Source organism: Pelophylax lessonae (assembly GCF_965119305.1).
Source record: "Pelophylax lessonae genome assembly, chromosome: 10".
Taxonomy (NCBI): domain Eukaryota; kingdom Metazoa; phylum Chordata; class Amphibia; order Anura; family Ranidae; genus Pelophylax; species Pelophylax lessonae.
In genome coordinates this window covers 71799291-71814876 of record NC_138777.1, presented here as the reverse complement: position 1 = coordinate 71814876, position 15586 = coordinate 71799291, and the positions used below count along the sequence as shown (strand labels likewise).

The window sequence follows — 15586 nt, the reverse complement described above, 5'->3', positions numbered from 1 at the left end:
ATCATGTCCGCAGTCTCTGATCATCTCCTGTATCATGTCCGCAGTCTCTGATCATCTCTTGTATCACGTCTGCAGTGTCTGACTATCTACTGTATCATGTCCGCAGTCTCTGACCATCTCTTGTATCGTGTCTGTAGTCTCTGACCATCTCCTGTAGCATGTCTGTAGTCTATGACAATCTCTTGTTTTATGTCTGCAGTCTCTGACCATCTCTTGTATCACGTACACAGTCTCTGACCATCTCTTGTATCATGTCCGCAGTCTCTGACCATCTCTTGTATCATGTCCGCAGTCTCTGACCATCTCTTGTATCATGTCTGCAGTCTCTGACCATCTCTTGTATCATGTCTGCAGTCTCTGACCATCTCTTGCATCATGTCTGCAGTCTCTGACCATTTCTTGTATCACATACACAGTCTCTAACCATCTCTTGGATCATGTCCATGTACTTTATAGCATTTCTTTACACCTGCCTAAAACTTTTTCACAGTGCTGTATGGATCCATTAGGATGTCTTTCAGTTATATAAGGGGCTTTAAGGGAAGCATACATGGCTGTTTGTATTTGTTTTCAACATTTTGGGAGGTCTTTTGGCTTTTTGTTTATTTATTTATTTTTTGGCTTTTTATTATTGGTATTTTAAACAAAAAATGTTTTATATTATTCTAAACTACACTTTATGTTTTTAATTCTGTTTTGGAGCTACACTAAGGCCCCTTTCACACTTGTGCGACTTAAAAGTCACGCGATTTTCCCGCAATTTTTTCCCGAGATTTTGTTGACGCGATTTTGACTGGACTTGAAGCAATGCCTAGGTCTTTGGACCTTAAAAAGTATTAAAATCGGCCAAAAGTAGTGCAGGGACTACTTTGAAGTTGTTGCGAGTTGAAGTCGTCCAGATATGAACGGTACTCATTGGAAATCATGGAGAACGACTTGTCATGCGACTTTGCAGTCCCAAATTGCAGGACAAGTCGCACAAGTGTGAAAGGGGCCTAAGATTTTTTTTAATGCTGTGTTTTAAGTTAACAGCCACTAAAAGGAAATCTTTTTTGCCTTCTCAACTACTAATTAATCCTAGCTACATCATTTTTTGCTTGATACAAAAATAAATCCAACATACTATGGAAAACAATTTTACATGCGTTGAATGTAGAATTCAGCAATCCTGGCCCTGGCAACCCAGAAAGGATAAAAAAGAAAAAATACTTCTAGAAACCCCACAACTGTTAAAAATGCTACAAGTTAAAACACATCTGTAATCTAGACCAGTCCCCAAATAAACCCAATAATTGTAGAAAAAATATATGCATTTATTGTACTTTTTGACCGTTTAGATATTTCAAATATTGTGTAATTGGGTTGCACTTTGTCACTCATGACCCATGTCTCCCTAGATTAGGATGATCACTGAAGATCTTCCCTGGATCTTTAGTTTGCTTTTTTAACTGGTTGTGTTTTTTAATAGTTCCTTGGGTTTCCATAGGTGGTTCGCTTTACGGTTTCTGCATTTTATGAGCTTTGTATTACAAACAAAACATACCGTATATATTTATTTTATATAGTAGTGCAGATGCTTTTTGGAGCGTATTTAGTTAGTCTGAAGCTGGCCATACACCAGCCGAAAAATCATTCAAACTCATTTTCGAAAAACAAAAAAATCGGCCGTGAGAAGAACAGACAATCATGCCATCATGTAATGACTGAATTGCGAACGATAAATCGTTCAATGGGCATAAATGAATCCGTTTTTCGTTCATTTTGTCACATATGCCAAGTGCAAACAGTTCGGACGAGAAACACATTAACTTTTCAATTTATCGTTCATTCGGCAGAATTTTCCAAACTGTTCCTTCGATTTTTCAGCTCTGAAAAGTTAAAACCGATTTTCTGATTTTGACTATTAACGGGCCGAAACGAACGAACTGTCCAAATGACCGAATTTCGGCCGATTTTTCATATAGTGTATGGCCAACATAAGTCTAGTATCTCATTCTCTGGTCTGGTTTGTACACTTAGTGGGGTTTTGTTGAGATATAACATGAAGTCTAAGTGTTGGAAAATTCCAAAACTGTTCAAAACTTTTTTTCAAATAGTCCTGATAAATTCCTGATATTTTACAAAGAGATGTGTTTTTTTTTTTTTTTTTAAGTTCATAGTTCTTGGTAAATAATTCAGTGTATTAAACTATAAATTCATATTTTTTTTTTATCTGTACCAATAACATCTTTAACCACTTTACCACCGGAGGATTTTGCTGTCTTCCGTCCAGGCCACTTTTTGCGATTCGGCGCTGTGCGACTTCAACTGACAATTGCGCGGTCGTGCGACGCCGTACCCAAACGAAATTTACGTCCTTTTTTTCCCACAAACAGAGCTTTCTTATGGTGGTATTTGATCACCTGTGCGATTTTTACTTTTTGCGCTATAAACAAAAAAATAGCGTTTATTTTGAAAAAATAACAATATTTTTAACATTTTTTTATATGAAATTCCCCCCAAAAAAGATGTAAAAACCAATTTTTTTAAAAAATTTTTAGCCAATTTGTTTTCTGCTACCTATGTTTGGTAAAAAAAATCGCAATAAGCGTATTTTGATTGGTTTGCGCAAAAGTTATTGCGTTTACTAACAAAGGGAAAGATTTCTGTCATTTTTGGTGTTTTTTTTTAACGCGTAATGGCGTCGATCTGCGATTTTTTTTGCGGGACTGCGACATTGCGGCGGACAGATCGGACCCTTGACTGACATTTTTGACACTTTTGGGGGTACCAGTGACATTACTGCAGTAATCAGTGCTATATATATGCACTGTTACTGTAAAAATGACACTGGCAGGGAAGGGGTTAATTATATTGGAGAGGGAGGGGTTAATGTATGCCTGGTGCTTACTGACGTGTGGGGGGGGGGGGGTGACTGAGTGAGTCATGGACAGATCGGATGTCCAGCTATGCTGAACAGTCCGATCTGTCACTCCCTGTCACTATGGAGATCCGCCCGCTGTGTTTACACACGGCGGGCGGATCTCCAGACTCGATCCCCGACGATCGGGTAAGAGCAGCGGCGATCGCCGCTGCTCCTCCCCTGGCCCGACTCCCGCTGTGAATGAAAACAGCGGGAGCGAGCCTCCGGCGGCGCGCAAGCGCCGCCCATAAGGGGGAGTGTCTGACGACGTAGTACTACGTCGTCAGACGATAACGAGCCACAGGACAGCCTTATAGTAATTAACTCTGGCACCAGAGTTAAAACTGCAGGTAAAAACACAGAGAAAATCTGGTATTTGAAATGCTTATTTGCAGAATTTTTATTTTCCATAAATTAGGTTATTCACCTGAAATGTGCCTTGAACTTGCCAGAAATAGTAACTAGTCAATTCCCAATTCCCAGTCAAGCCCCTTGCTTTCATGTCATACCGTTCTCCTCTGCCAGAAGTGTCTATTTATTAACTCCCCCTCTGCTCATCCTAATTATTATTAACTCCTCCTCTGCCCCTCCACATAACCTTTTATGCAGTTACAGGGGGAGGAGCAAAGGTGAATATTATAGGGCACAGGTGTCAAACACAAGGCCCGCGGGCCGAATCCGGCCCTCAAGGCCATTTCATGTGGCTCTTGCACCTCTCTTGCAGCTGCAGGAGAGCTCCAGACCTCTTCTGGTCCTCCTCCAGACCCAGTACGTTTTGCTTTTCAGCAATGCCTACAGCTTCTTCCCAGCTCAGCACAAGATAAGGGAATGCATTCTGATGTAAGGGAGGTTGTGGGACTCAATTTCTGATGGTGGGGAGGCTCTTGACATCTTATGTAAGAGTAGGGGATGCTCTGGACATCTAGTCTTACAGATACAACCGGCCCTTTTGAGGGCAATAATAATGCTGATGCGGCCCGCGATTACATTGAGTTTGACACCCCTGTTATAGGGTGTCACTTGAATGACTGCTGGGTCTCTGACAACACATCCAAGATGATGGCACCCAGCAGCAGTCTGAGGGCTGAGGGTGTCAAGCAGATGTCCCTTGAGAAAGATTTTTACTCTGAAACATTGTGATTCCCCCCCGCTCCCTGATCTTGAGTGCCCTCATGCCAACTGAAGGGTTTTTTGGTATATAACCATCTGTATTGATGTTTGTTAATTGTTGTATAGCCTGGATTTCCTCCCTGTTCTAATAAAAATGAATATGATGCTTGATGAGTTTGCTTTTGTCTAGATCGGTGGTCTCCAAAATGTGTCCCGGGGCCAGATGGGGCCCTTTGTTTGCATTAATCCCTCCCCTACCAAATGTGGCGATGTTTACTCGCACCAATGCCATAAAATTTTCCGGGCCTGCTGGCTACAGTCCGGCCCCCCTAAAGTCTGAAGGACAATAAACTGGCCCTTTGTTTAGAAAGTTTTGAGACCCCTGGTCTAGCTAGAGGAACTGTGAGGAGATCTTGTGCATGCTCCCTGATGTACTGTTATGCATGATTCTTTCTTTCATAAATATATAAAAAGCAAAAAGTTAGATGTTTGGAGTGCTGCCTAGAATGTATTTATAAAATATTATGCAAGAAGCCTACCTACTGCCTGGACAGCAGAAGAGCAGGGATTGGCCACAGGCCTCAGGGAGTGGGGAAAAGACTACTGGGAGGCACCTGTAACTGTAGGGAATGTAGTCCCTGGGAGGCAGCCATCTGGATGGGAGGAATATCCCCAGAGGGTGGGGTGTTGGAGAGAGGAGGAAAAAGGAAGAAGGAGAAGCCTGGGTTTGGGGAGCCACATGTGGAGGGGGAGGAGAGACAGTTGGTGGACTGCAGGGTCGGAGATACTGCTTATGTCCAGAGCTCACCGTGATATCGGAGTGGGACTGTCCTGCTACACTCATTCAAAGGCTACTGCTATGAGAGGGACCAGTGAGCAGGATGAGAGTGGGTGCCACTGGATTCGTAACAGATTGTCACCAAAAGTTAGTCCAAAAATAGTCCAAAGTTGCCACCATCCCAATGGATTTCACAGAAAGCAGCCCCTTGAGCATCCAGGGTTCCATACATCAGCATATGGGTGAAGGCTTCACAGCGGACTGCATAGTGGAGAGAGGCAGCTAGCCACAACCTTGCCACCTTCCTCTTAAAGGGAGAGCACCATCCTCATTTGGGATTAAGTTTATAGATTTTTACCACTTAACCAATGGATTATACATTTATTTGTGCACTCCAATGCAGGACTCTGGACCCCAACTGTAACCAACATCTGGTACTATGCTGGCCAGTGGGAGGAGTCGTAGAAGGACTCTCAGGCTTTCAACTTCTAAGTGGGTTTCACCTAGATTTAAGACCCCTCTAGAGTAAGGTATCAGGTGGTGTTCGGATCCAGAAATATTTGGTTCATACATTGTTATTGTTATATTGCATACATGTGCTTTATTTTGCGACTGTTTTGCGGTTTCCATATTTGGTTGTTTTGTTGGACGTGGGGCCTGAATACAGCGAAAGCTGGCTATACATTATACAACTTTCCTGTACAATTTTCTTTTAGACTTACCAAAACCATATAATATGAGGTCAAACCTAAACACTCTCAATTTGTATGGAATCAGGCAGGTCCTTGCACTGCATAGTTGAAGATAAATCTAAAGGAAAATCGAACAAGAAAATTGTATAATGTATGGCCAGATTTAGTGTGTTGGAGGGTGTGGCATCCTGAATCAGGGGAATCTATACTGTACATCAGTGGTTCCTCCAGAGGTATGTGCCACGTTTAAGACTATTTTTTTCTGAAGGCAAGGAAAGCAATGACAGACAACAGACTTCTTAGTACAGTTTTTTTTAATAAACAACCAGCAATCATGTGTTGTAACTACTGATCACTAGATTTAAAATATCCTCTTAGTACAGATTTTCCTTTTTTTTTTAATAAACAACCAGCAATTATGTGTGGTAACTGCTAATAGCTAGTGTAAAATGTACATGTACTCATTTTATTAATTATAAACCAGTTTCATTAAACAGTGGCTGCCTCCAGGTGCCTAGAGAAGGCTTCTTATATGTTCTTTAGCACACAAGACCCCAAAAAAATCAAAAGGAGCTGAATTTTAAAAATGGAGACTGAAATTGGTTGGTGAAGTGCCAGGAGATAACAGATCTGTACCAATAGAGAGGCACATAAGGCAGGAAAGGGCAGAGCTGTGCCAAAAACTCATTTAGGAATATAAAACCTGCACATCAAAGTGCCCTGGGTTAGTTTGCACTCTGGTCCCTCCATGAAATCACAGAAGCCCCCAATAAACTTCTGGGGGTGCCTAATGTTTAATGCAAGTAGAACATGTACTAGGAGTATAGGTTTTCTCATCAGTTCATAGCGGTTAACAATGAAAGTCGCTGTTTTCGCTTTGTTACAGTTTGCGTATCCCCATTTGCCTTCCTAAAGGTCTTTATGACAAATATTATCAACACTATTCATATAAAAAACATTTAGAAAAAAGTGAGGTCACAAGCCTCGCTGTGTTATCCTGCAGGGCTCTGTAAATCAACTTCAGCCCCTGTTCACATTGGCGTGATTTGACATGTCAAATCGCAGCCTATTGCCAGCAACAACAATGTCCCACTCGTCGTGGCGCCGCACTGATTTCCAAAAGTAGTTCCTTCACTTCTTTTGGCAACTTCGGGGGCGATTTCAATAGACATCTGCGCATGAACCAGCACAGATGTCATTCAAAGCGCCCCCGAAACTTGCACTGAAATGCAGATTTCAGCTGAACTCAAATTTCAAACCCGAATTCAGTGTGAACGAGGGCTGATGGACAGAAATACAAATTCTTTGGCAGGTAAATCCTGTTAGTATTAAGCCATTCACCTTGGAGTTCAGCTTTGACCCTTTTACTGCCACCAACAAATGTAGTATAGAAGTTTGTTTCAGTTTGAAAGGCTTGACATGCTGGGCACCTGTTTACTTGCATAACCTCATTGTTTATGTTTTTTCAAATAAATGAGTAATATATTGCAAATATGTGCCCTAAAATTCATTTTACTGTATTTTTTACTGAAATGTTGCATTTCATGAACTGCTGCACTAATATCATGTGACATAAGAAAATTGGAACCACCACTATTCTATTCTCTAGTGTATCTGTTTTCATAAAATAGATCATGTTTGAGGTTTTTTACGTAATCTTCAGGCCTAAAATGACTTTTTAAAACGCATGGAAACAAAAATGCAAAAGCTGCTCTGTCAGCAAAGGGGTTAAAGCATTTCTGACAACTTCTAGTCACAGTGTTAAAAATAAAATGCAGCTAATTCATATTTGAAGGGGAAGATCTTTAATGGTTTCCATGGGCAACTGGTATTTTTTAAAATTTCTTAGAAACATCAATATTAAATCAAAAATATAATATCAAATGAGGCAGTACAAAGTATTATTGTAATGTGTACATAGCATTACCTGAGCAGATTTCAGTTTAGACACTTTGACTTGCAGCACATCTTTTTAGTGGTATTAAACTCCAAAACTCAAAATTTTGCATATTGCCAATCCTTAAATGGGATGGCTGCATTAATTTTCCCTTTTATTCCCCCCCCCCTTTATTTTCACCTAGTAATGCAGCCATTAACACATTTCATGTCTTAGGGTGTCTTCATTTTGAATGGGAGGAGGCACCTTTGGACAGCAGCATTGTCAGTCTGGGGCCAGAGTTGTGTTAGATGCACCAACAGATTTAGATGGACTTACAGTTTATGTTGTACTATTGGCATAAAGATTTAGCAAAAATGAACAAAAGCTGACCGGTGAAAGGGCTACTGTCAGTGTGCACACTCTAATTATCAGTTCTTCTAGACACCGTGGTCTGTTCAAGGGAGTTGAAAAATAACAGACTTACCGACAGGATCAGCAGGTGAAAATAAATGAGAAAAGCTGAAAAAGGAACACTATGGCCCCTTTCACATGGGCTGTCCAACCAGATCCACCTGTCAGTTTTTCGAGCCAGATCTGATTGAACCCTCCCTCATCCCTATGGAACGGCGGATGCCAGCGGTGACATATCCGCTGACATGTGCTATCTGGTCCGATCCTGTCCGCCAAATCCAGACGGATAATGGTCCTATTTTCCATCCATCTGGCGGATCGGATATGATCAGCTGAAAACAGATAGGCGGTCCGTTTTCACCCAATTTCCCGACAGAAGAGAGTGGGACTTTGTCTGTCTCTGCTCTGCACAGTGGGCAGAGACGGACCTGTCATCCGCCTGCTCAGCGGGGATCTGCGGAGCGATACCCTACTGAGCAAACGGAGTAAGCGCCTGTGTGAAAGGGGCCTTATGTAGCCAAGAACTGATAAGCTGCCATACAGTACATTTTTGTTTTTGGTTTAATACTGCCTTAAAGGATACGTTCACCTTCAAAACAAAATAATAATAAAAGCACATTTACTTGCAGGTGTAATGCCAGGCTCCTGCAAACTGTGTAGCTGTCTGCCGTACCTCCGATACAGACAGTTACATTTTTTCCCCAGCAAGGATATGTTTGCTTGTCATGTGAACCATTTGCCAAGGCTTGATATGGTTCTATACGGAGGGGCATTTTGTAGTTCTACACATGCTTTGCAGTAATGCTCAATCCAAGTAAATTCTGTCATTGGCCTCAGTTTTGATCTCCATTTGAAATATCCCTGGTATTTCTGATCATTCTTGTCCAGTTCAAGGAGATAGGAAGCCAGCTCTTTTGCACTGGGGAAGTCATCCACATGAATGAATGAATCAGATGGAATAAATCTCTCGTAGTTTTCTCTGGATGGGCCAAGAACCACGGGGACACATCCTGCCTGAAAGGCATTAGTCCAGAGTTTTTCTGTTATATAGTCTGTATGTATTGAGTTCTCGAAGGAAAAGTAGAACTTATATTTAGAGAGAACTGAAATTGTTTGCTCCCTGGGTAAAGGTAGATGTTGTCGACCGTAAACGTGTACAGTTATATAATTCTTAATATCCTCATAGAACTGGACCCGTCTGGAATGAGGGTTCCAGTTACTGACAAGCCAAGCCACCAGCCGAGACTTTTCTGGGATTGTATAGTTAACAGCAACTTCATTCTGCGATAACCATCCATAAGGAGTAAAGATATCAGAGTCAATGCGGTAGGACATAGTGAGGTTCATGAGTTTGTCCATGAAGTGCAGGTTTGGACTGTGACTTGGAGATTCCAAATTATACCACACCCAATATTGTCCTTCAGGTCTTGGCACCTGGGGCATTTGGCCTTTGGATCCACATACATCTCTGTGATGAAATACAACTGCATTTGCTGTGTTGTACAAGCTACGATTGGCTGTAAGGAGGCACCGTGGAGTATCAAAGGGTTTTGGACACTTATCTAAAGGGAACTGGGAACCAAAAGGCCATGTCCATAACAAGACAACGAAATTCCTGGAAAGAGGTGGGGAATTTGTGCAGTTTGTCTCAACGGAAACCGGGTTTATGATGCGGTTATTACTAATATGATTATAACTGAATAACACAAGGGCAATTAAAGTTTGGATGAGGAATATAGCAAAATAATGATACTGCAGTGATGCTGGTTGTGCTGGCTTCATTGTATATCTAAAAACCAAGAACAAAAGAGACAAAATCAGTGTTCAAATTATATCATTCTGAGTATCAAACACTTTGAAAAGTCGGAAAAAAAAAAGGAAAAGAAATCAGAGCATAACCAAATGTTAGCGAAAATTGATATTTCAGTTTTTGTACTTTTGTTGACAAGTTGATTCGCATTCTCGGACTTCACTGACCAGATTTTTCAGGTATGCTCAACTACAGTTGACATTACAAAGCCATGTGATAGTTAACCCCCCCCCCCCCCCCCCATTTTGCAACAGGCCTAGGATTTACAGTCCTATCCCTCACACTCTTTACACATATGGGACTCTGAACTATTCCAGCGAAGTGGTCTGTCTCCATTTACCTCTCAGTGGTATCCTAGACACCCCAAAATTCACACCTGCATATGATAACCAATTGGCTTTCCGATAGTGGCTTAGGAGAGTACTTAGGTATATATTTGAACACTTTGTCTTTGATAGGGTAAAGTCCTTTCAATACCTACAAGAGCACTGGCAGCTGCCATCTAATGAGTTATTCCGCTATATCCAAATCAGCTATCATGTCCGTAGTTTACTCTGATGTCACGAGGGGCCACTCAAACACCTAAACCCATTTGAGAATTGCTGCCAAAAAGACCCCAACCTGAGAGACCTGGTCAATACTCTTCTTTGATCAGCACAAGGAGCTCTGGCCCACTTCCTTACATGGCGAAATGGCAGGCCTGCTCCATTCAGTTTTGGACGCGGGTCTACACCATGAGCAGATCAATCCTTAACATCATGGTAGTCCCTAATCCCTGGCAGACTCTACTGCATGAACCAATTCCATCACTGACTGCAAATCAGAGAAAGCTGGTGGCATTTGTGTTTTATGGCTGCTCGGCAAACCCTGGCTAGAGCATGGAAAGAACATTCCTCAATTTCACAGAAGTACGACATAGGCTAATGGATACAATGGTGTCCTGGAGGATACCCATACCAGATTCCTTAAGGTTTGGGATCCCTGGATTGTATACAACATTCAAGTGAACATAGACAGGACTTTGCTTTTAGAGTGACAGTACCTGGAGACCCGACAGTATTGCGATCTGACTGGACCACATGGGAGAGCACCCCTAGTCCTAAATTCCCCTTTTCTTTTACTCCCAGGCAATGATCAGATTTGTCCTGACATGCCCCTGCTGCACTGCCATTCACTGGCAAGCTTCGTAGGCTGCTGCTTCTCTCGCTTCCCCCCCCCCCCCCCAGCTCTTATGCAGCTGAGAACAGAGGAAACGTAATCATTTATAAAAAAAGTGGGAAAAAAAAGGTATTTATAATGTTTTTTTTTTTAGCTATACAAAAATGTTTTGCCTTTCATTTCTATTTTAATCTGAATGGGTTGTTTTACAAGGTGATTGTTTATAATCGCTTTAACCACTTCAGCCCCAGAAGGATTTGCCCCCTTAATGACCAGGCCCTATTTTGCGATTCGGCACTGCGTTATTTTAATGGAAAAATTGCGCGGTCGTGCAACGCTGTACCCAAACGAAATTTACATCCTTTTTTTCCCACAAATTGAGCTTTCTTTTGGCGGTATTTGATCACCTGTGCGATTTTTAATTTTTGCGCTATAAACAAAGAAAGAGCAACAATTTTGAAAAAAAAAAAAACAATATTTTTTACATTCTTTTATATGACATTCTCAAAAAAAAATATTATAAAAGACATAAGGACCTGTTAATACCCAAATTAAAAGATTATTTTAATGGTTTATGGCAAGAATATGGGATGAGTAAGGAATAGGGATGATCGAACGGTTCGGGTCCACCATCGGTTTGACCCGAACATTGGGTGTTCGAGGTTCGGCCGAATTTAGAACTTTTTGCCCAAAAAGTTCGGAATTCGGCAACCAGAACCGCCCAAAATGCAATGCTTCAGGAAATGGGCTTTAAAAGCCAGTGATTGGACCAGAACCATTAGCAAAAGCCAATTGAGGGGGCAGGAGAATGCTAGGAATGTGATTGGAGTGACTAGGGGGTCCCTAGACCAATCATTAGTGAATACGCCCCCCAGTATATAAGATCGCCCCCGCCATATTCCTAGCATTGTTATACTGGACATGGAAGAGAATGGAAGCAGTTCTGTTAATTTTACTTTAAAAGTGTCATTTAGCATTTATTAGTGTGATGAAAGGGATATCTAGTGTAGTTAGAGTGCTCCTTTACACTTAAGTTAGCTTCAAAAATTGAGTTTCTGTAGGGAAAGTGTTAAGTGTAAGGGGACCGTAGTGTAGTGTAGGGTTAACTGGCAGTGACTGCTATGGCAGGGTGACAAAACCCTTCCATAGCAGGGTGACCGCTATAGAGAAATTATCATTTCTCAGCTTCGTAACTGGAATATGGCTTCTCACCAGCCAAGCATTTTTTATGCTGCAGGGGCTGCCACTGCCAGTGCTTTTTTGAGGACATGTTTGATGTCAGACATGACATCTGAACATGTGTATAGGGGGTATACAGTGGGTACGGAAAGTATTCAGACCCCCTTAAATTTTTCACTCTTTGTTATATTGCAGCCATTTGCTAAAATCATTTAGGTTCATTCTTCTTCCTCATGAATGTACACATAGCACCCCATACTGACAAAACAAACACAGAATTGTTGACATTGTTGCAGATTTATTAAAAAAGAAAAACTGAAATATCACATGGTCCTAAGTATTCAGACCCTTTGCTGTGACACTCATATATTTAACTCAGGTGCTTTCCATTTCTTCTGATCATCCTTGAGATGGTTCTACACCTTCATTTGAGTCCAGCTGTGTTTGATTATACTGATTGGACTTGATTAGGAAAGCCACACACCTGTCTATATAAGACCTTCCAGATCACAATGCATGTCAGAGCAAATGAGAATCATGAGGTCAAAGGAACTGCCTGAAGAGCTCAGAGACAGAATTGTGGCAAGGCACAGATCTGGCCAAGGTTACAAAAAGATTTCTGCTGCACTTAAGGTTCCTAAGAGCACAGTGGCCTCCATAATCCTCAAATGGAAGACGTTTGGGATGACCAGAACCCTTCCTAGAGCTGGCCGTCCGGCCAAACTGAGCTATCGGGGGAGAAGAGCCTTGGTGAGAGAGGTAAAGAAGAACCCAAAGATCACTGTGGCTGAGCTCCAGAGATGCAGTCAGGAGATGGGAGAAAGTTGTAGAAAGTCAACCATCACTGCAGCCCTCCACCAGTCGGGGCTTTATGGCAGAGTGGCCCGACGGAAGCCTCTCCTCAGTGTAAGACACATGAAAGCCCGCATGGAGTTTGCTAAAAAACACCTGAAGGACTCCAAGATGGTGAGAAATAAGATTCTCTGATCTGATGAGACCAAAATAGAACATTTTGGCCTTAATTCTAAGCGGTATGTGTGGAGAAAACCAGGCACTGCTCATCACCTGTCCAATACAGTCCCAACAGTGAAGCATGGTGGTGGCAGCATCATGCTGTGGGGGTGTTTTTCAGCTGCAGGGACAGGATGACTGGTTGCAATCGAGGGAAAGATGAATGCGGCCAAGTACAGGGATATCCTGGACAAAAACCTTCTCCAGAGTGCTCTGGACCTCAGACTGGGCCGAAGGTTTACCTTCCAACAAGACAATGACCCTAAGCACACAGCTAAAATAACGAAGGAGTGGCTTCACAACAACTCCGTGACTGTTCTTGAATGGCCCAGCCAGAGCCCTGACTTAAACCCAATTGAGCATCTCTGGAGAGACCTAAAAATGGCTGTCCACCAACGTTTACCATCCAACCTGACAGAACTGCAGAGGATCTGCAAGGAGGAATGGCAGAGGATCCCCAAATCCAGGTGTGAAAGACTTGTTGCATCTTTCCCAAAAAGACTCCTGGCTGTATTAGATCAAAAGGGGGCTTCTACTAAATACTGAGCAAAGGGTCTGAATACTTAGGACCATGTGATATTTCAGTTTTTCTTTTTTAATAAATCTACAACAAGGTCAACAATTCTGTGTTTTTCTGTCAGTATGGGGTGCTATGTGTACATTCATGAGGAAGAAGAATGAACCTAAATGATTTTAGCAAATAGCTGCAATATAACAAAGAGTGAAAAATTTAAGGGGGTCTGAATACTTTCCGTACCCACTGTATATAGACATATATGTCTGAATATATACCCCTAGACATATATAGGTGTGATAGTAGCAGAAATAAATGCTTGCGCTAATGAAATCATTTACAGTAATATATTTCTGCTACTATCACACCTATATATGTCTAGGGGTATATATTCAGACATATATGTGTATATATACCCCCTATACACATGTTCAGATGTTTTGCCTGCCTCAAAAGAACCCAAAAAAATGCCAAAAAAACGCTAGCGTCAAAAAAAAAAAAAATGCCCAGGTGTGTTTTTGCTGGCATTTTTTGGGGGGTTTTGGAGGCAGGCAAAACATCTGAACATGTGTATAGGGGGTATATATAGACATATATGTCTGAATATATACCCCTAGACATATATAGGTGTGATAGTAGCAGAAATAAATGCTTGCGCTAATGAAATCATTTACAGTAATATATTTCTGCTACTATCACACCTATATATGTCTAGGGGTATATATTCAGACATATATGTATATATACCCCCTATACACATGTTCAGATGTTTTGCCTGCATCAAAAGAAACCAAAAAAATGCCAAAAAAACGTTAGCGTCAAAAAAAAAAAAATGCCCAGGTGTGTTTTTGCTGGCATTTTTTGGGGGGTTTTGGAGGCAGGCAAAACATCTGAACTTGTGCACAGTACCACTATACACATGTTCAGATGTTTTTCCTGACTGCAAAGATCCCAAAAAATGCCTTCTATTAAACCGGCAAGGTGTTACAGGAGCGAAACAAACCCCCTGTCAGAAAGTTTTCTAATACAAACGATCTTTTTTTTTCTGGTTCTGGACATGAAACAGAGCTGTACACTTTTTAGACCCACCAGATCTGAAATCCAAAGTAAAAATCAAAAAATCTCTCTCTTTTTTTTAATTTTTCAATAATTGGCTTTTTTATCAAAAATGACAATTTTTAAGAACTTTTTGTTGTGTGATTTTGTGTCTGGGGGGGTCTAAAAGGTGTACCTGTGAACTTTCAGCTCTGTAGCATGTCCAGAACCAGAAAAAAAGATCATATAGGTGTTAAAGTTAAAGGAGGGTCCCGACCCACATCCCTGTTCTACTGAAGAATTATCTTTTTTTTTTCATGGTTCTGGACATGGTTCTGGACAATCTCTCTTTTTTTTTTTTAATTTTTTCAATAATTGGCTTTTTTTATCAAAAATTACAATTTTTAAGAACTTTTTTTTGTGTGATTATTAGTTAATGGGGCATGACCCAGAACCCTAGGCCCTTTTTAGGGGCATTTATTGGGTTTTAGGGCTTCAAAATGGTGTTTTTTGATTACCGAAGTTCGGGTCCCATTGATTTCAATGGGGTTCTGAAATCCGAACCGAACTTTTGGAAAATTCGGGTGTTCTGGTCGAACCAAACTTTTCAAAAGTTCGATCATCCTTAGTAAGGAAGCCCTCTTAGCATCAATTACAGTAATCCTGAAAGAAGGAAAATATGCAAACGTTTGTTCTAGCTATAGACCCATTTCGCTTTTAAATATTGATACAAAACTCTTTGCGAAATTGTTGGCAACCAGAATGAAAGATTTGATGGAAGAATGGGTTCATAGAGATCAAACGGGATTCATACCCAGGAGACAGGGCCGAGATAATGGTGTAAGAACAATTCTGTTGATGCGGCAAATGGCTAGGAGTGGATCCCAAGGGCTGCTTTTGTCGATAGATGCTGAGAAAGCATTCAACAGAGTCAGCTGGGACTTTATGATGGGAACTTTGGAGAAACTGGGAATTGGAAGAAAAATGATGGTATGGATAAAAACACTTTATGGCCAACCCACTGTCAGGGTGAAAGTAAACGGGACCCACTCTGAGCCATTTGGGTTGTCTAACGGTACAAGGCAGGGATGCCCATTGTCCCCGTTC

General features: G+C 41.4%; 1 protein-coding gene across 1 annotated transcript in view; it reads right to left on the bottom strand.

Annotated features, from left to right (window-relative positions):
• Positions 1 to 8495: 8495 nt before the first annotated feature.
• The window catches only part of LOC309565942 (4-galactosyl-N-acetylglucosaminide 3-alpha-L-fucosyltransferase FUT6-like), a gene marked incomplete at both ends in the record, with an annotated part of 112967 nt that continues 105876 nt past the window's right edge, over positions 8496 to 15586 (bottom strand). Inside the window, 2 exons of the mRNA XM_082270971.1 lie at positions 8496 to 9561; positions 15294 to 15445. Coding sequence (XP_082127097.1) covers positions 8496 to 9561; positions 15294 to 15445 — 1218 coding nt within the window. The remainder of the gene's footprint in view (positions 9562 to 15293; positions 15446 to 15586) is intronic.